The sequence below is a fragment of the Arvicola amphibius genome, chromosome 3 (genome assembly GCF_903992535.2).
Source record: "Arvicola amphibius chromosome 3, mArvAmp1.2, whole genome shotgun sequence".
NCBI lineage: Eukaryota > Metazoa > Chordata > Mammalia > Rodentia > Cricetidae > Arvicola > Arvicola amphibius.
The window spans coordinates 132,594,907-132,615,765 of record NC_052049.1 but is presented as its reverse complement, the minus strand read 5'-3'; the positions used below and the strand labels follow the sequence as shown (position 1 = coordinate 132,615,765).

At 40.5% G+C, this 20,859-nt stretch overlaps 1 protein-coding gene and 1 pseudogene across 1 annotated transcript in view; one reads left to right on the top strand and one right to left on the bottom strand.

The window, feature by feature from the left end:
- The first annotated feature begins 108 nt into the window (after positions 1-108).
- The window catches only part of Zwilch (zwilch kinetochore protein), a 36,666-nt gene continuing 15,915 nt past the window's right edge, over positions 109-20,859 (top strand). The window contains exons 1-10 of the mRNA XM_038323169.1: positions 109-233; positions 4,248-4,299; positions 5,161-5,256; positions 7,831-7,949; positions 11,639-11,838; positions 14,047-14,117; positions 14,792-14,947; positions 17,440-17,511; positions 19,165-19,258; positions 19,925-19,980. Of these exons, the coding sequence (XP_038179097.1) occupies positions 181-233; positions 4,248-4,299; positions 5,161-5,256; positions 7,831-7,949; positions 11,639-11,838; positions 14,047-14,117; positions 14,792-14,947; positions 17,440-17,511; positions 19,165-19,258; positions 19,925-19,980 (969 nt within the window). The 5' untranslated portion in view covers positions 109-180. The remainder of the gene's footprint in view (positions 234-4,247; positions 4,300-5,160; positions 5,257-7,830; positions 7,950-11,638; positions 11,839-14,046; positions 14,118-14,791; positions 14,948-17,439; positions 17,512-19,164; positions 19,259-19,924; positions 19,981-20,859) is intronic.
- Positions 5,361-6,106, bottom strand: LOC119808835 (annotated as a pseudogene).

Genomic DNA, 20,859 nt, shown 5'->3' with positions numbered 1-20,859 from the left:
TATTGGAATAGTAAATGTGACGGGATGCTCTAATAAATTTAAACAATGTTTTAACGTTGAGCACAAACGAACTTAATGTTGTAAAGTAGTTCCGGCGGGGCGGGGTCATGGCCTCTGACGTCATTGTCGAGGCGCGCGTTTCAGTTTTGCTGCTCCCGACTGGACCGACGTCGGTGCGGGATGTGGGCTCGAATGAATTGCGCGGCTGAGGAATTTTATGCTCGTCTTCTCCAGTGAGTTGTGGTTGAGAAATGGAATGGCATCTTGTTCCTCCCGGCCTTTATATCCACGCCCGAGTCTCGCCACAGCTGAAGGCTTTGCGCACGGCCTGCTTTGCTTGGGTCCGGGATAGGAGTGGGCGGGTCTTGGCTGTTCAGTGGGTTTGACTCTGCTGAAGCCTAGGTCCCTGCTAGTCTCTCGAGGAAACATCAGTACTTGAGCAAGAGGGACAAGGTGACAAGTCAGTTGACTCATCTTGCTCATGCACCCACTTCTAAGTAGAGGCTCTCTGGAAACAGAGAAGTAGATGGCATCTTCCTGCCTTAAGCTTTGGCTGACTACTGGAAAAGAAATGTGTAGTTGTCTCTTTTAATGACCGTATGAGCTACATTTGGCCGTGGGCTGGCCTTAAAAAGCATGCTGTTTCGCTGTTTTCGTGATTTTCTTGAGACAGGGGTCTCAACTCTAGCCTAAACTAGACAGAAAGTCACCTCGAATTCGCAGTGACACTCGTGATGCTCAGATTAGGGGCGTGGGCCACCATGCCAGAATTCACGTTGTTCCTTTAGTGAAATACTGCTACAAGAGGATTCTGTCAAGTCTTTATCCTGTATCAACATCGAGGACAGTGACTCATAACTGATCCTGCATCAGAATCACCCCGAAGGGTTGGCAAAATACAGATTTATGGGTTCTGCCCCCAAGATTTTTGATTAATAGGTTTGAAATGAGACCATAAGTTTACCTTTTTAAATTCTAGGCTCAGGGTGTTGCTGGCTGGGTATAGCACGGTACTTTTTAAATGCTGTAATTTTAACTGCCATTATTGCTCCTCTTCCTGTTTACAAAAGCAGTAATGCTTGTAAAATACTTTTACATTATAGGGGGAGAACTAGTGGTTTTTGTTGTTGAAATGGTGTTTTTCTGTGTAACCCTGGCTGTCCTGAAACTCTCTGTAGACCAGGCTTGCCTCCAAATCAGAGATCCACCTGTCTGCCTCCCAAGTGCTGGGATTAAAAGTGTGGCCATCACTGCCTAGCTAAGAGCTAGTGTTTTTAGCGAAGCTAATGATGTCTGTGAACGCGCAGGAACTTCAGTTGTTTTTAACTCTCGTGGTATTTCTGCCATGGTGTTAAGTGTTCTGTTGTTTTAAATCCATGGTCTCATGTAGCCCACGCTGGCCTCCAAGCCAAGGATGAGTTTGTACTAATAACCATCCTGCCTCCATCTCCAGGGTGCTGTCATTATAGACATGTACCATTATGCACAATTTTTGAATTTCTAGGAACAGAATCCAGGGCTTCACACAAGTTAGGCAAGCATTCTTTTTGTGGTTTTTCGAAACAGGGTTTTTCTATGTAGCTTTGGTACCTATCCTAGAACTAGCTTTTGTAGACCAGGCTGGCCTTGAACTCACAGAGATCTCCCTGCCCCTGCTTCCTGAGTACTGGGATTAAAGGCACGTGCCGTGCCATCACCGCCTGGCCTAGGCAAGCACTCTTACACCTGAGTTATGTCCCTAGCCTCTATGGTTATTTTATGCCTGTTTTATCACCCCCACTGATAAAAATTGATCTAAATCCACTGGCTTACTACTTATTTCCTGGGTGTTTTATTTCCGATGTGGCATTTAACTCCAGAATTATTCTCAAGAGTTCTAAATCTAAGACTCCAACTTCCTTCTTTTCTCCTTTCCCTACCTCCCCACCACCTCTCTTGTTTTGTTTATATGCTGAGGATTGCAGGTGGGTTGGGCTTGTGGTGCTGGACAAGTGTTCTAGCATTGATCCCAGTCTCCTTGTTCTTGCCCATCTTCATTGTTCTACGTTGGACCATTTATCATGTTTCTAAAAAGCTACAAGTCATTCACAAGTATTTTCCTCCCAGAGTTCTTGGTACCCAATAGTTGACAGTTTACTCTTTGGATTCCTGTCACAGCAGGTTTTGTTCGCTAGTCCCAGTATCTAGCAAGAATGTTTGAGAAACAGTTGCTGAATGACCAAGCAATATTATTGAATTATATGTAAAGGACAACCATTTTAAAGAGAAATTCACAATCTTGGACCAGAGAGATGGTTCAGGGGTAAAGACACTTGCCACCAAACATCTTAGCATGGGACCCACATAGTGGGAGGAGAAAATATCTCACAAGCTGTCCTCTGACTTTGGCAAGCACACCCCCCCACACACACATGCACATGTATAAATAAGTATAATAAGAAACAAAAGAACAGCTGGCAGTGGTCGCACATGCCTTTAATCCCAGTACTTGGGAGGCAGAGGCCAGCCTGGTCTACAGAACTAGTTCCAGGACAGTCAAGACTTACACAAAGAAACCCTGTCTCGAAAAATAAATATATAAACATAAAAAATAACGCTTGGTGGTGGTGGTGCACGCCTCTAATCCCAGCACTCAGGAGGCAGAGACAGGCGAATCTCTGAATTTGAGGCCAGCCTGGTCTACAAGAGCTAGTTCCAGGATAGGCTCCAAAGCTACAGAGAAACCCTGTTTTGAAAATCAAATAAATAAATAATAAAATAAAATGTAATAAAAAATAAAAATCTTGTGCAATATAACAAAAATTAGTCTATCAGGACTGTTTTCATGTTCCTAGATCAGTTAGGTCAAGTATCAGATCAAAAGCTACAAATCATATCCTGAGATAACTGTTGGGCTTTTCAGTAACTACAGCTTCTTTTCCCTGTCGATCAGGCTGGGTATGCATTTGGTATTTCATTTGAGTCTGCTAATGGTTTATAATTTATGTGCTTTGAGATGACTATTAAATATCTTATGAAACAGGGCTGAGCAGTTAGTTCAGACACCATTTATGGTGCCTCACAGTTGAATGCAACTCTAACTGATGGGAGGGACCAGTGCCTTCTTCCAGGCTCTGCAGTTACATGCATGGACACCCCACTAAATAATTAAAATAGCAAATCTTTTTATTTTATTATCAAAGATTTATTTGTTTGTGCATATGAGTGTTCTATTTACATATATACCTGAATGACAGAATAGGGCATCAGATCCTATTGTAAGTGGTTGTGAGCCACCATGTGGTTCCTGGAAATTGAACTCAGAACTTCTGGAAGAGCAACCAGTGTTCTTAACCTCTAAGCTATCCCTCAAGCCCCCACCCCTTTTTAAAATATACGTTTGGGATGCCTCAGAGGCTAAGAGCACTTACGAGTCTTCCAGAGGACCAGAGTTTGGTTTCCAGCATCCATAGCAGGCACCTCACAGTTACCTGTAACTCCAGTGCCAGGGCAATGCAATCTTGGGCACCTGTGCTCATACATGCATTACCCATTCCCCTTACATACACACATCATCAAATTTTTTTCTGGTTTTTTTTGGGGGGGTGGGGGGTTTCAAGACAGGATTTTTCTGTAGCTTTGCAGTTTATCCTGGAATTCCCTCTGTAGACCAGACTGGCCTTAAATTTACAGAGATCCACCTGTTTCTGCCTCCTGAATGCTGGAATTAAAGGTGTATACCACCACCGCCCAGCACTCAAAATTTTCTTTAGATTTACTTATTTTATGTGTATGCTTTGTCTGCATGTAAATATGTGCACTGGTTCGTGCCTGGTGCCTGCAGAGGTCAGAAAAGGGTTTCAGACCCTGTGGAACTGGAGTTACAGATAAGGTTGTTGCCATCATTTGGTTGCTTGGATTTGAACTCAGGTCCTCTGCAGGAGCACAGGAGCAATAGAGTTTAACTCCTTAGCTATCTCTCCAGCCACCTTACCCATGCCTACACACAACCCCCCCCTCCAAAAAAAAAAAAAAAAAAACAACTTTGTTCCGATACAATCCCTGGCTGGCTTGGAACTTTGCTGGGATTAGAGGCATGTCCCACCTTACCTAACCTTCCTTTACCTTTCCTTAACGTAATTGTTTCCCCTTCTGCAGCTGCCCTTAGAGCTGTGTAAGGACTGAGCTTTTCCATGGATGCATAAATAATGTACCAGCTAATTTCTGAGTTTAAATAATAAAGCTGATCCTCCAGATCTCTGTTTCAGGGAACTTAATGAAGAAAAGAAAGGAGTCTGTAAAGAACCATTCATCTATGAGGTATGAGCAATTTATTTGGTTATAAGCATCCTAAAATCAAAGTTTTTTTTAAAAAATTTAATTTACATATGCTAAATTTTACCCTTTTAGGAGATAATCTATGAATTTTGACAAATAGCTTCAAAAGTGCAGCTACTCCCATTATCAAAATGTAGACTATTTTCTGTCTAAAAACGTGCTCATGTCTCTGTATGAGCATTTTCATATGTCTCTAGTACCTGCAGCTGCTAATTTGTTTTCTGTCTCCATAGTTTTGCCGTTTCCAGAACGTCACTAAGTAAAATATATGGTTTCTTGGCTTTGGTTCTTTCTTTCTGTCTGTTTGAGGCAGGTTCCCACTGTGTAGCAAAGAGGGCTTTTCAAGGCAGCACATCTTCAGGTGAGCTTTTGAAATGTGGACAGGTGGCAGATAAAAACTGGATTTTCTTGTGTATGTGCATACACGTGTGCCTCTGGGTACATGTCAAGGCCAGAGGTCAATGTCGAGTGTCCTTCTCAGTTGCTGTCCCCCTTAGTACTTATTTTGTGACAGGGTCTCCCACTCAGTCTAGAACTCCTTACTTGGCTATACTGATTGGTTCTCCTGTCTCTGCCTCCCGAACGCTGGGGTTATGGATGCATGCCCTTGGGCTCAGCTTTACGTGGGCACTAAGGACTGAGCTGAGGCCCCCATGCTTGAGCAACAAACAGTTTCCAAACTGACAGATTCCCCAATCCGTAAACTAGATTCTCTAAAAATGAGAAACAGCTTGACAAAATAAGGAAAATTTTTGAAAACATGTTCCTTTTTTAGTAATTTGCATGCAGCTGGTCTGTAGCACTTAAATCACACATAAAAACACTGCAATCTGTTTTTTACAGGCTGATGTGCAAGTGCAGCTGATCAGCAAAGCCCAGCCAGATCTTCTGAAAACTCTTCTAAATGAGAACAGATCGGTGTTTCTTGTGGAAAAAGCGGTAAGTATTGGGCTTTGTGGTTTGTGCTTAGAAGCCACATTTGTTTCTTTGGGAATGTTCTCATACTACAAATGTTTTCCCATCAGCATTAATGAAAGTGGACACTAATTCTTTTGTGAGTAAGCATGGTGCTCTCTACTGGAAATATAATGCCAACCACAGATAAATACATAATTATACTTTTAGAATAGACTCATTAAGAAAAAGAACAAAACTAGGCATGGTGGCAAACGCCTTTAATCCCAGCACTCTGGAAAGCAAAGACAGGTGAATCTCTGAGTGTTCAATGCCAGCCCAGTCTACATAATTAATTCCAGGATAGCCAGGGCCACATAGTGAGACCTCCCCTTCATCTCAGAAACAAAACAAAACAAAGAACAAATAAAACTATCAATTAGTCATTCAAGCCCATTGAGCACATTAATAATCCCTTTTGTAAGTTACTGCTATGTGTATTCCATGGTATGGATATGCCACAGTTTGATGCTTGAAGGGCATTTGGGTTGGTGTTGGTCTTTGGCTTTTATTTATAGAACTACTGTAAGAGCCAGAGAGATAGCTCAGTTGTGCTTTTTTGTTTATTTATTTTTTTGAAGGTCTTCACTTTTTTTTATTCATACAAAGGCTAGCATGATCTGTTTCACTGGGTAGACAGTCTTGAAAAATCCATTCGAGGTCACTTAGTACAACTTAATAAAGCCTATGTCCTTCGTGTACTGATGGAAACACTGAGACACATGTTCAGCCCATATTTCCAGATCAGACCATGGTGGTTAGAGCAGATGTGGCAGGAGCAAGAATCCTGGCTGAACTTCTGCGGGTGACTCCAGTAGAGCTTCTGGTGACCCATGATGCCTTCAGATGGCAAAAAGTCAATAGCCAGTTAAGAGTACTGTTCTTGCAGAGGACCTACGTTCAGATACCAGCATCCACATGGCAGCTCACAACCTTCCATACCCCTAGTTCCAGGAGATCTGGCTCCCTCTTCTGGCAATCATGGGCACTGTGCACACTTGATGCACAGACATACATACTGGCAAAGCATCCATACATGAACTAAGAACTGTTATAATTACTTCTGTATTGTTTTTTTATGTGTGCACAAGTAGGTCAAATGTTAATTTTCCTGCCCCCATTTAGTAGCTATGTGGTTCTGGCAAGTGATTTAGTTTTTTGTTAATTTCAGGGTTTTTTTCCATCTATAAAACAAGGATACTAATAGTGTCTAGCTCATGATTTTTATGGATAACAATGGGGAAATTAAAATGGAGCCTAATACACTAATACTCAGGAAATGTTACTGTCATTGTTGTCAAAACCAAAGTTATGTAACCACCGTACAGACATAGATATTAGATCCTGTAACACTAGTGAGAGCTGACAGTCCTAAAAACAATAAGTGTAAAAAGTGAGGGCTAGCAGCCAGTTGGTGGTGGTGCACGTCTTTAATCCCAGCACTTGGGAGGCAGAGGCGGGCAGATCTCAGTGAGTTTAAGGCCGGCCTGGTCAACAAAGAGAACTCCAGGACAGCCAGGACTGTTGTACAGAGAAACCCTGTCTTGAAACACTCTCCTCACTCCCCCTCCCCCCCAAAAAAAAAGTGAAGGCTAGGGTCTGGAGACATAGACATAGCTCAGTGGTTAATAGCACTAGCTACTCTTCTGAAGGACCCAGGTTCAATTCCCAGCACCTGTGTGGCAGCTCACAACTGTCTGTGGCTCCTGTTTCAGGGAATTGTATACCCTCACAGAGACATACATGTGGGCAAAACACCAATATACATAAAATACAAATTTTTAAAAAAGTGAGACCTAAAGCCAGGTGGTTGTTGTGCACACCTTTAATCCCAGCATTTGGGAGACAGAGGCAGGAGAATCTCAGAGTTCAAGGCCGGCCTGGTCTACAAATAGAGTTCAGGACAGCCAGGTAAAAAAAGTGAGGGTTAAGTCAGGCAGTGGTGTTGTGCACACTTCTAACCCAAACAGGAGTCAGAGGTAGGCAACTCTGAGTTTGAGGTCAGCCTGATCTGCCAAGTGAGTTCCAGGACAGCCAGAGCTACAAAGAGAAACCCTGTCTCAAAAACAACAGAAAAAAATGAGGCCTATGGTTGGGTGTGGTACTATATACCTGTGATCCCAGCATGTGGACCTTTTGTCCAATTAAATAAATAAATAAATAAAAGGTAAAATTGAGGGCTGTGTACTCTAAGTGCATATCCCGCAAGCAGTTTGTTCCAGTTAAGAAAGGAAAATATCTAAATATTTGGGGGTCTCTCGTGGTGTTTTACATTTAGCTTATCATACTGTGCATGTTAGAGCATTTTTCTAATGTCATCAGGTGCTTCCTTTACAAGTAGCAACTACAATTAATATCTTCGGGAGCTGGAGAGATGGCTCAGTCGTTAGGAGGAACTGGGTTTGGTTTGCACCATCTACTTGGTAGCTCACAACTGGGTATAACTCCAGTGTCAGTGCTCTTAAACACCGAGCAATCTCTTTAGCATCCTGTGTAGTTATTTTCTAGCACAGAAAAGAATTGATTCTTGGATCTGATTAGATTATAACATTTTTAAAGATTTTGGAGAAGGAAGAAACAAGTCATGTTGAAGAACTACAGGCTGAAGAAACTGCTATTTCTGATTTCTCTACTGGTGAAAATGTTAGGCCACTGGCCTTGCCAGTTGGGAGAGCAAGGTAAGTTTTTTGTTTGTTTTAGAAATAGAAGAGAGGATTTAAATTGAAACATTGTTGGGGCTGAGGAGGTAACTCTGTGTGTAGACTATTTGATTAGCATACATGGAACCCTAGATTTGAGCCCCAGCACTGGATAAAACCACAAATGGTGACACACACCTTTAATTTTAGCACTTGGGAAACAGAAGGAGGAGGGTCAGAAGTTCAAGGTCATCCTTTACTACTAAATACATTTTCAGCAGACTTGGCTACATGAGACCCTTACTCAAAAGGAAAAAAAAAAAACCCTGTAACTTTCACCATTCTTACAAACATTGAAAAACTGCACCTAGGGGCTGGAGAGATGGCTCAGTGGTTAAGTGCATTGCCTAAGTTCAATTCCAAGCAACCACATGGTGGCTCATACTATCTGTAATGAGATCTGGTGCCCTCTTCTGGCCTTCATACATACACACAGACAGAATATTGTATACGTAATTAATTAATTAATTAATTTAAACAAAACTGCACCTAGCCCTAAGGTATGTGCCTTCCCCTGATATCTGTATGCCTAGCTCTCCAAGGATAGCCCTATTGAGATATCCCATAGGTGTCCTGAATGTGACCTGTAAAACTGCATTCACCTTCCCCTTTTCCATCCTACTCTGCCAGTCTATTTCTGTGGCTTCCTAATTGTTTGCTTTGACTCTAACCCAGTTTCTCTTTTTTCCCTACTACCAGAGTTGTCTTTTTAAAATTGGATGATTTTTTTTTTTTTAAGTATGGTTGTATTGCTTCAATACTTAAACATCCTGTATAGGTTCTTCATTGCATTCGTGGTTAAATTCATGCTTGGTGCACAGGAGCCTTCATTTGTCTAACCCCAGAGGTTTTCCATCAGGGGTGCTACTAAGTTGGCATTCAAACTATTCAGGGATGTTTTTAGGTGTCACAATGACTATAGCTCTGGGTAGATAGTGGGCACCTGTCGTACACAGCATGAATTATAATGTCCAAGAAATCAGTGTGCTTTTAGAAGGTTTGTTTGCCTTTTAAGTTTTCTTTCTTGCTTTCCTGCTATGTACATATGTTGGCCTCCACCCAGCCCCTTGCCACCTGCAAACCAAAGTCTTTGCCTTCAAGGAATTCTGGAGGATAGAGTCCTAAGAATCCTAACATTATGGATCAACAAGTGCTGGAACTGATCACCATAATAATATGTCTTTATGCTAGTTTTTACCCCTGACACATAGAAGTGTATAACCTCATACCTTTAATCCTAGCACCTGGGAGGCAGAGGCAAAGTGGATTTCTGTGAGTTTGAGGCCAGTCTGGTCTATAGAGTTAGCCAAGGTTACACAGAGAAACAAACCCTGTCTTGAAAAATTGGGTGGGGGGGGGGGGGAGGCAAGGGAAGAAAAAGTTTATAAACTTTTTATGGGGGCTGGAGAGATGGCTCAGTGGTTAAGAACATTGCCTGCTCTTCCAAAGGTCCTGAGTTCAATTCCCAGCAACCGCGTGGTGGTTCACAACCATCTGTAAAGAGATCTGATGCCCTCTTCTGGCCTGCAGGCACACATGCAGACAGTACACTGAGAATACTGTATACATAATAAATAAATAAATCTTTAAAAAAATAAAAATAAAAAAATAAACTTTTTTATGCTGGTTAATAAGTTTTTTCCCTGACTTTGGGCTATAGTCATAACGTGGCCTCTTTTCTCTATTCTCTAGGACTTGAACATTATTTTGTTTTCTTCTGCTAATATGTTTGGGTTATTTGTGAATGTGTGCGTGTTCATGTGGGAAGAAATACCCTTGGATATGCAGGCCAGACGACAACTTCAAATGCTGTTTCTTAAATGTCGTCCAGGGCCTTTTATGACAAATAGGCTAGGAGGACTGACCTGTTTCCAGGATCCTCCTGTTTTCCCCTCTCCAGTGCTGGGATTAATAAGTGTACAAATCACCCATACCCAACTTTTGTTTCTATTTATATTACACACACACACACACAACATATATGTATGTATGTATATGCCACATGCATGTGGGTCCCTGTGGAGTTCAAGAGGTAATCAGATTCCCCTGGAGCTGGAATTAAAGGCAGTTATGAACTATGGGACATGACAGCTGGGAATCAAACTCAGATCCTCCAGCAGAGTAACAAGTGCTCTTAACCCATAAGCTATCCAGTCCCATGTGTGTGTACATGTGTTTATCATGGGTTCTGGAGATGGAACTCAGGTTCTTATGTTTGCAAGGCAAGCACGTTTATCAACTGAGCTGTCTCCTGACCCTATCATTTCTTGGTTTTCTATTTCTTTGTGCCTTTCGTACTACTGTCTTAAGATTTTGTGCTTACTTCTTAAAGTCCAATTCCTTAGAAATTTCCTTTTTAAATATCTAATAGTAAATTATTTCTATCTCTTGAAAAATAGAAGTTTAAGCTTCATTTTTAGTTGACTTTTAATTTTGAGTGGTCTATACCTTCAACTTCTCTGTACCTTAATGCACATTTGCCAGTTGTTCATGTTTTGATATGTCTACATTATCATTTTTCTCTTCTTTTTCTTTCTTTTTTTTAAAAATTTATTTATTGTGTATACAATGTTCTGTCTCCATGCATGCCTGCACAACAGAAGAGGGTACCAGACCTCTTTACAGATGGTTGTGAACCACCATGTGATTTCGGGGAATTGAACTCAGGACCTCTGGAAGATTAGTCAGTGCTCTTGACCTCTGAGCAACCTCTCCAGCCCCCCCCCCTTTTTTATACAGGGTTTCTCTAGCTTTGGAGCCTGTCCTAGGAGTTGCTCTGTAGACCAGGCTGGCCTTAAACTCAAAGAGATCCACCTGCCTCTGCCTCCTGAGTGCTGGGATTAGGGCTTGTGCCACCACCACCTCGCTGTCATTTTTCTCATTCAACAAATACAGATTTATATATACAAAGCACTATATGGTACATGTGTATACCATATAACTGTTATATACCATGATAATATTTACTGTTATCTTGTTGTCAGAATTATGTATTAATATATTTTTATGCCCAATGTACATAACTTTAAAATTATTTTTAATTATGCAGGTGTGTGTTGATAAGAGTAGGGTATGGGGGCTGGAGAGATGGCTCAGTGCTCTTCCAAAGGTCCTGAGTTCAATTCCCGGCAACCACATGGTGGCTCACAACCATCTGTAAAGAGGTCTGGTGCCCTCTTCTGGCCTGCAGACATGCACACAGACAGAATATTATATATATAATAAATAAATAAATATTTAAAAAAAGAGTAGGGTATGTGTGTTTTAGGTCTCTGCAGATGCCAGACGTATTGAATCCCCCTGGTGCTACATTTACAGGTAAATCTAAGCCACCGAATGTGGGTGCTGGGAGCTGGACTCTGGTTCTTTGCAAGAGCAGTACATGTTTTTAACTTTTGAGCCATCTCTCTAGACATAACTACTAGAGTATGTAGTATACCCTATTCTTGCTGAAGTATTTAAATATACATGTATTCACCCATTTTTTCACTTCATTTCTAGATTGTTGACTATGAGACCCTTCACTTATCTTCTTTAAATTAAAAAAATAAAAAGTAGGGCATGGGGTGCTGCTGAGCATGTGCTCTACCACTGAGCCACACTTTCAGCTTCAAAGATAGCATGTGATTGGTATTTTATAATTGGTTCTCCTATCCGTTGTTTTCAAGGCAGCTAATTGGGCTTTATACCATGGCTCACAATCCTAATATGACCCATTTGAAGATTAAGCAGCCAGTTACTGCCCTTCCTCCTCTTTGGGTGAGATGTGATAGTTCAGATCCTGAAGGTACCTGTTGGCTAGGAGCTGAGCTCATCACAGCAAATGACATCATTACAGGAGCTGTCTTATATGTGGTCACTTGTAAAGGTGAGTGCTCAGTCTCGGTATATTTATTTGCATAGTTGTTTCGTGGTATTCCTGAGCTTCTGTGTAGGAGGGAAGTGTAACATGGAGCATTGAGTTTGTGCTTCTCAGGGAGGAAGTCAGAACTCCTGAAAGTCTCGACATGTTCTGATGCTTTGTTTAGGTTTAATTTAATTTGTACTTTTTTTTACTGTACAAGATTAAAAGCCAGAGTATAACTAGAACATAATCCTATTTTTGCCTTTTTGGAAGGGGTGGATTGAGTCAAGGTTGGCCTTGAACTTAATATTTTCTGCTTTAACTTCTGTAATTCTATCTGAATACCACCACCAAGACTTTTTTTGTTTGTTTGGTTGGTTGGTTTTGTGTGTGTGTGTGTGTGTGTGTGTGTGTGTGTGTGTGTGTGTTTTATTTTTTAATTTGAGTTCTTTGCAGGCTAGTCTTAAATTTGTGGACTCAGTGAGACTCCTGTTTCACCCTCCAATTGATTTTTGTTTTGTTTTGTTTTGTCTTTTGTTTTTTGAGACAGGGTTTCTCTGTAGCTTTGGTGCCTGTCCTGGAACTAGCTCTTATAGACCAGGCTGGCCTCGAACTCACAGAGATTCGCCTGCCTCTGCCTCCCGAGTGCTTGGATTAAAGGTGTGTGCCATCACCACCCGGCTCACCCTCCAGTTGAGACTACAAGTCTATGCCAGTGTGCCTGGCTATTTATTTTCCATGTATTTTTGTGTGTACATTTGTTGTTTGTTTGTTGCTTATATATTATATATTTTATTATGTTATTATATATTTTATGTTTATTCTATAAATCTATATTATATATTTTTATTGCTTATACATTAGATATATTGTTGTTTGTTTATTGCTTATAGCACAGTCTGAGTTCAAATTCAGTATCCTTCTGCTCAGCCTCCAAGAGTAGCTAACATTCTAGGTGTGAGTTTCCATATTGAACTTTAAATATATTCTTTTTTAAAATTTATTTAACTTTATTTTATGTGCATGAAGGTATCAAATCCCTTGAAACTGGAGCTACAGACAGCTGTGAGCTGCCACGTGGGTGCTGGGAATTGAAACCAGGTCCTCTGGAAGAACAGCCAGTGCTCTTAACCACTAAACCATCTCACCAGCCCCTATTCTTTTCTTTTTTGAGACAAGGTCTTACTGTGTAGCCCTGGTGGGCCTGAACTTAGTACATAGACTAGAATGTTGGAACTAACAGGGATTCACCTGCCTCTGTTTCTTTTTTATAACTTATTTTTATTTAATGTGCTTTCATGTTTGGCCTGCATGTCTGTCTGTCTGTCTATCTGTAGGTGTCAGATCCCCTGGAACTGGAGTTATAGGCAGTTATAAGCTGCCATGTGGGTGCTGGGAATTGAACCTAGGTCTTCTGGAAGAACAGCCAGTGTTCTTAACTGCTTATTTGAGTCTGTCTCTTGAGTGCTAGGATTAAAGACATGTGTCACCATGCCCAGTTAATTCCATTTTCTTTATTAATAAAATTTTTTTCATGTAATATATTCTGATAATAGTTTCACCTACCCCAACTCCTCCCAGAACAGGACCCGCCACCCACCCAACCAACTCCCCTTTCTTTCTCTATTTAACACTTTGTTTTGGGTTTTGGGTGTTTGTTGCAAGGGAAGGGGCCACTTGTTTGTCCTGGCCACCTGGCTAGCTTAGCCCCAAAATAACCACACAGAAATTGTATTAATTAAATCACTGCTTGGCCCATTATCTCTAGCCTCTTATTGGCTAACTTTCATATCTTGATTTAACCCATTTCTATTAATCTGTATATCGCCATGTGGTAGTGGCTTACCAGGAAAGATTCTAACCGGCGTCCATCTCAGGCGGAGGATCCACTCTGTTTTCTTCCTCCCAGCATTCAATTCTGTCTTCTCTGCCTACCTAAGTTCTGCCCTGTCAGGCCCAAAGCAGTTTCTTTATTCATTAGCCAATGAAAGCAACACACAAACAGAAGGACCTCCTACACCAGGTGTTTGCTAGTTTGTTTGTTTTGAGACAAGATCTCACTATGTAACATTCGTTATCTTGAAACTCCCTCTATAGACCAAGCTGTCCTCTAACTCAAAGAGATCTGCCTCTTGAGTGCTGGGATTAAAGGTCTGAGTTACCACTGCCCAATATAATTTTATAATTTGGAATTAAATCTTTCCCCTTTTTTTTTCATTTCATGTTTTGTAGCTGACAAAAATTACTCTGAAGATCTGGAAAATCTAAAAAATTCACACAAGAAAAGACATCACTTGTCGGCTGTGAGTATTTGTCTTGTTATCTACTTACACAGAGCTCAATTGATCTGCCTTCCTAGCACAACAGCTTTTTTCTCACTGTGACTAGACGTTTCTCTAGTGTCAGAGTATTTGTATTTATTTTTGTATCAGCCAGGGCACAGTTAGTCTTTGGTATCCTTGGGTCGGCTCTAGAATTGTGCTGAAGCACTAAAATTTGTGTGCTTGAGATTCAAGGCTGGTAGACTCCCTAGACAGAGCACCCACACAATATATATGTACAATATTTGTTGGTTCAAAGAGTTGTTTTATAAGCCGGGCGGTGGTGGCGCATGCCTTTAATCCCAGCACTCGGGAGGCAGAGGCAGGTGGATCTCTGTGAGTTTGAGGCCAGCCTGGTCTACAAGAGCTAGTTTCTGGGACAGGCACCAAAGCTACAGAGAAAACCTGTCTCAAAGGAAAAAAAAAAGATGGGAAAAAAAAAAGAGCTAGTTCCAGGACAGCTAGGGCTGTTACACAGAGAAACCCTGTCTTGAAAAACAAAAACAACAACAAAAAATTGTCTTATATTTTCATTTGGGATGACAGTTTTATGTATAGTGCTTTTTTTTCCTTTTGGGACAGACATCAAGGTGATTTTGATAATGGATTGGTCATATGAAGTTGTTGCTAATAATCTTCCTGTGACCTGTCTTCAGGTAACAGCCAGAGGGTTTGCCCAATATGAACTCTTTAAGTCCACTGACTTGGATGATGTTGTCACCCCATCACACACTACAGTCACTTTGGATCTTTCCTGGAGTCCTGTGGATGAGATTCTTCAGACCCCTCCCCTGTCTTCCACTGCAACTCTGGTAGGAATGGACCTGTCTTCTCTTTAAGTTTCTCAGGCTCCTGAGTGGTTTATGTGTTTATTGCTAGTGCTATGTGACATTGACTGGTTGGTAGGCTGTACACTTAGAAAACCTTGGCTGGCTCCCAGGGCCTCAGCAGGCAACTAATGAAGGCTTTGCCCAGTAAGCTGAGCTGTCAATTGCTTATAACCCTGTTACTCTGGAATTTTACTTTCAAGAGATGATTAAGGCCTCCTTCAATGGGAGTTGACTTCTTTCTGTTCCTGGGCACAGTGGCACACGCCTTTAATCCTAGTTCTTGGGAAGCAGAGGCAGGTGGATCTCTTTTGAGTTTGAGGCTAGTCTGCCTGGTCTACATAGTAAGTTCCAGGATAGCCAGAGATACATAGTGAGACCCTGTCTCAAAAAGAAAAGAACTTAAAATTGCTAATAAAACTCAGAAATTTATGTTTAAAATACTTGGTGTGTTATATAACTGAGTTCTCAAAGTATTAAGAACAAAACGAGCTTAGCATTCAATTAAAAAATGGCAAAAATGGATTTTCATGATGAAAGACTATATATGCTTTTAAAATTAAATTTATTTTTGATATTGGAGATTGACTCGAAGTCTTTTGTAGAACATAATAGGCAAACATTCTCCCACTAATCTTTGTCCCAGAAAGCCACCTTTTAGGGTTTATTTCAATGATTTGTAATGAGTATGTACATGGGAGTTAAGGGGTCTGTGAGCATCACTACATTGGTGCTGGAAATCTAACTTAGGACCTCCTAACTGCTCAACCATGTCACTAGGTCAGAACTCTCATGTCTACACAAGCCCTTCTTTTTTTCTTTTTTACTTTAAAAAGAAAAAATGAGGCAGGCCAGGTGGCACATGCCTTTAATCCCAAATCAAGCAGATTCTCTGGGAATTCAGGCCAGGCAAGGATATATAATGAGACCCAGGCTCTTTTTAAATTTCCTAAGGTTGGCCTTAAATAATCCACACTGGCCTTGAATTTGTGACTTCTTGATTTAGCATCCAGAGTAACTGGGATTATAGACCTGCAGCACCAGGTTTGGCTCTTTTGCAGGCTTTAAAAATCATGTTTTACGCCGGGCAGTGGTGGCACATGCCTTTAATCCCAGCATTTGGGAGGCAGAGAGAGGCAGGCGGATCTCTGTGAGTTCGAGGCCAGCCTGGTCTATAGGAGCTAGTTCTAGGACAGACTCTAAAACTACAGTAAAACTCCAAAAAAAAAAAAAAAATCATCTTTTAAGATGGGTGGTGGTGGGGCCGCCTTTAATCCCAACACTCAAAGGTAGAGGCAGGTGGTTTTCTGAGTTCTAGACCAGTTTGGTCTACAGAGCGAGTTCCAGGACAGCCAAGGCTACACACAAAGAAACTCTGTCTTGCTGGGATCTGATGGTGGTGCATGCCTTTAATCCCAGCACTTGGGAGGCAGAGACAAGCAGATCTCTGTGAGTTCAAGACCAGAGTGGTATACACAGCTAATTCTAGGACAGCCAAGGTGTCTCACACACACACACACACACACACAAAAACCTGTCTTGGAGGGAAAATGTATGTTTTAAAAATCTAGGGCTGGGGGCTGGAGAGATGGCTCAGTAGTTAAGAGCATTGCCTGCTCTTCCAAAGGTCCTGAGATCAATTCCCAGCAACCACATGGTGGCTCACAACCATCTGTAAAGGAGTCTGGTGCCCTCTCCTGGCCTTCAGACATGCACACAGACAGAATATTGTATACATAATAAATAAATAAATATTTTTTAAAAAATCTAGGGCTGGGGATATAGCTCAGAGGTAAAGTACTTGCCTACATCTAATCCCTAGACTGTGTAGTGTAGGGAAAGGTATTTTAAGAGAACAGGAAATACTTACTAAACAAAAGTTAAAAAGAAGTATATACAATAACATGTACAACTGTGGATGTCAAGTATGTTTTGTTAAAAAAAAAATGTATGCCCAGAAGTATGCATAGTATTAACAGAGGTTCTCTTGGAGGGTAGGATTGTGGGTAATTCTATTTGTGTTTTCTTCTCCTGTAGTAGGAATTTACTTACTTGTTTTTAAGGACTTAGGTTGTAAAACTGTATCTTTTGGCTAGACTTGTGTGTTGGTTTACTTAGGAGTCTAATAGAGTGATTTATTGGAACTTCATTTTCAATGTGGCATAATGCTAAGTATCAATAAGTTTGGAGCTATTTATTTAAATTTTTTCCACCTGTGCTCTTGGAAATACCCTGAGGAAAGGCATGTGAGGGAGGCAGTTTTTCCATATTCATGGTACAGAGGAGGGCAGTGGCCTGGTTCAGGTTGTGTATCAGAATGACTGGATCTGTAAGATCTCAGGGTAAGATGTTTTAAGCATGATGTAAACCTGATTTAACTTACTGGTGCTTTATAAAACATGTAATTGAAATGTAACTCACTTGGACAGAGAAGATGGTGTTGCCAATGAAAACTGATGGCCTTTGATACTTTTTAGAATATCAGAGTACAATCAGGAGAGCCCAGAGGTTGTTTGAATCATCTGCACAGAGAACTGAAATTTCTCCTTGTGAGTATCCTTCTGGAATTTCTTTCATTAAATTACACATTATCAGGCCTGGTGGTGGTGGTGCACACCTTTAATCCCAGCACTTGGGAGGCAAAGGCAGACTGATCTCTTTGAGTTCGAGGCCAGCCTGGTCTACAGATGTGTAGGGTGTATGTGTCTACAGTCTTTTCAAATTCAATCCTTGTATTTTATAAATGAATACAAATTTTTTTATTCTTATGCATATATGTCCTCTTTTCCCTGTACTCTTCTTTTTGTCCTTTTGACTGCCCCCTTTCATTTTTTGCCTTTTAAAATTATATTTTATTTATTTGCTGTACCAGTCAAAGCTTTTTCACCTCCATCAGATACACCCTCAATATCATGCATTGTTTCTCAATAGAGACACTGTGGGCATTTAACACTGGCCCATTCTTTGTGATTTGGAAAATCCTACAAATAGCAATATGTTAAACATCCATGACTTCCACCAAGTTATTTTGACACATAAAAAATTATCTTTATAGCCAGGTGGTAGGACATGCCTTTAATCCCAGCACTTGGGAGGGAGAGGCAGGCGGATCTCTGTGAGTTTGAGGCCAGCCTGGTCTACAAGAGCTAGTTCCAGGACTGGCTCCAAAGCAACACAAAGAAACCCTGTCTCAAAAAAAACAAACAACAACAAAAATTATCTTTACCTTTTTCATAGACCCTCTGGAAGTAGGAAATGATCTCTCTTCTGTTGAAAACATTTTTCTTTTCTAGGAATAAAGGAATTATTAACTAATTGATCTTGTCATTTTATGTTACAAAATGAATGAATAATGGATATGATCTCTCATATGAAGCAAAAAAAAAACTTGTGAAGTTTCTCAGTCCTTTGATGAATTTGCCCTCTTTCTTCTGTGTTCTACTGTTTGATCACTCTGGCTGGAGTCATCCCTCCTGATCTTCTCCCTCGTCCTTCCCAACTATAGACTTGGCTTAGATTTTGGTGTGTGCAAATTATATTGTGTTTGGATAAACTTTCTTTCAGTTTCATATTTGTGGTTTCATTGTTACTTCACCTGTAATATATCTTTATTTACCCAGGATCACATGCCGTTACTGTGTGCATAGCATTAGAGTTGAGACTACCAACCTGCTGAATGTGTATCCTGTACTGTTTGTTAGTAACTGTGTGAGTTTCATCTAGTTACTGAAGTTTTCCTAGCCTCAATCAAATGAGGTTAATAGTAGTATCTGCCTCAGAAAGTTTAGTCCAAATTTTTTTTTTTTAGTCCAAATTTAAATAACATACAAAATCACTATCCCTAGTGAGTCGTCAGTAGTCATAGGGCTGGAGAGAGGACTCATCAGTTTAGAGCACTTGTTGCTCTTCCAGAGGATCTGGGTTTGATTCCTAGTACCCACATGGTGCCTCATAACCACCTGTAACTACATTTCCAGTTTATCCAATGCCCTCTTTTGAACTCTGAAGGCACTGAGCACTTATGTGATTCACAGATATACGTGTAGGGAAAAAAAAAAACACTCAATACAAGCAATAAAATAAATATATCTAAAAAATTTTGTTTAAAGAACTGCTACCTTATTGATACTATTAAATACATCCCTATTAATTAAGCTATGATTTCCTCTAACATATTTTCTGGCTGTTAAATTGTTCTACAGGTTTTGGCTGATGGCTTGAGGACTGGTGTAACCGAATGGCTTGAACCTCTGGAAACAAAATCAGCTGTTGAACTTGTACAAGAATTTCTGAATGGTGCTTGTTTTCATAATCTGTTCTTGTTTGTTCTTTGTTTTTAATTGGGTGCATATGCTTACTATATTTAAATATCAGTTGTCTTGTGGCTTTATATAGCTTTGAGTTAGACTACACTAAAGCTGTGATCTGATCTAGTTGGAGGCACAGCTTTGGTTCTAAAGTATCAAAGATAAATGTTATTAAAATTATAAGACTTAGTTTGAACCAAGCCTGGCAGCACAGGTCTATAAGCCTAGCTAATTGAGAGACTGAGGCAGGAGACGTGTTAGCTAGACCTGCAGAGTAAGTTCAATGCACAAAATAAATGCAAGAGTAAAAAGAGGGCCTGGAATGTAGCTCAGTGGTCGAGCACTTGCCAACTGTTCTTGAGTCCCTAGATTTGATCACGCTTCAGGACTGCAAAAAGAGAGACTGTTTATGTGGAATTTCATGTAGCACAGGTGGATTTGAGGTTGTAGATGACTGATAAAATGTTTGGGGGTCCTCCACATGCCTGTCGTTGTGCTGCACTCCAGCTGTAGGAAGGCTATCACAGTGGTAGTTTGCTACAGCACCTCTCTACTCCTGCTGCTCACATTTGCTACTTGAAAACAGGATTGGGATGGAAATAATATGGGAAGCAGAAAAATAAAATCAAGTTGATGAGCTTTTTCTACTTTCTAGACTTAAATAAACTGGATGAATTTGATGATTCTACAAAAAAAGACACACAAAAAGAGGTAAGCAATGACTATCAGTTAGAATCTTAGCCTGCGGGCTGGAGGATGGCTCAGCGGTTCAGAACACTAGCTGCTCTTCTAAAGGACCCAGGTTCAATTCCCAGCACCCATACAACAGCTCTCACAACTGCCTGTCACTCCAGTTCTGAAGGCTCTGACACCCTCACACAGACATTCATGCAGGCAAAACACCAATACACATAAAATAAAAATAAAAGAATCATTAAAAAATGTTTAAAAAGAAAAGAAAGTAACTTAACCTGCTTTTGAAATTTGGTGTACTGCCACCTTTTATTTTGTAGCATCTCATATCTCCTTGCATCTGTATTTGTTTTTGTTATTCGGCTACAGAGAGTAGAAACAGTTATGTTAACAACTGTAGAGAGTATTGCTGTGGTATAGGAACACAACATAAATGCTGTTACTATGCCATAATGTGGCATTATGAAACTAAGATACTTTCCACCTGATGAAAAGGAAATAGAGACAAAGGCAACTCAATATTTTCATGTGGAAATAAAACTGAAAGCTTACTTTGAAGCAGTATAGTTTTGCTGTTGTTTTTGCTTGGTGTTTGATTTTTGTTTTGAGACACAGTTCTGCCATGTAGCTCAGGCTAGCTTCAAACTCATTTTACTTCTGCTTCAGCCTCCTGAGTGCTGGATCTTAGGAGTATGCACTACTGCCACCATGTCTGGTTAGGCATTACAGATTTAAAACAACTTTAAGACTATTATTTTACTCTGTTCAAGTATGTTTCCTTATTAGTAAATGGAATTCTGTGGAAAATAGCATTTGTGTTGTTCTTTGTATGTGTTCATGTCTTCATAGCTCTCAGAACAGTGTTTAAAGCTTAAACTCTTTCACTTTAAAAGTAAA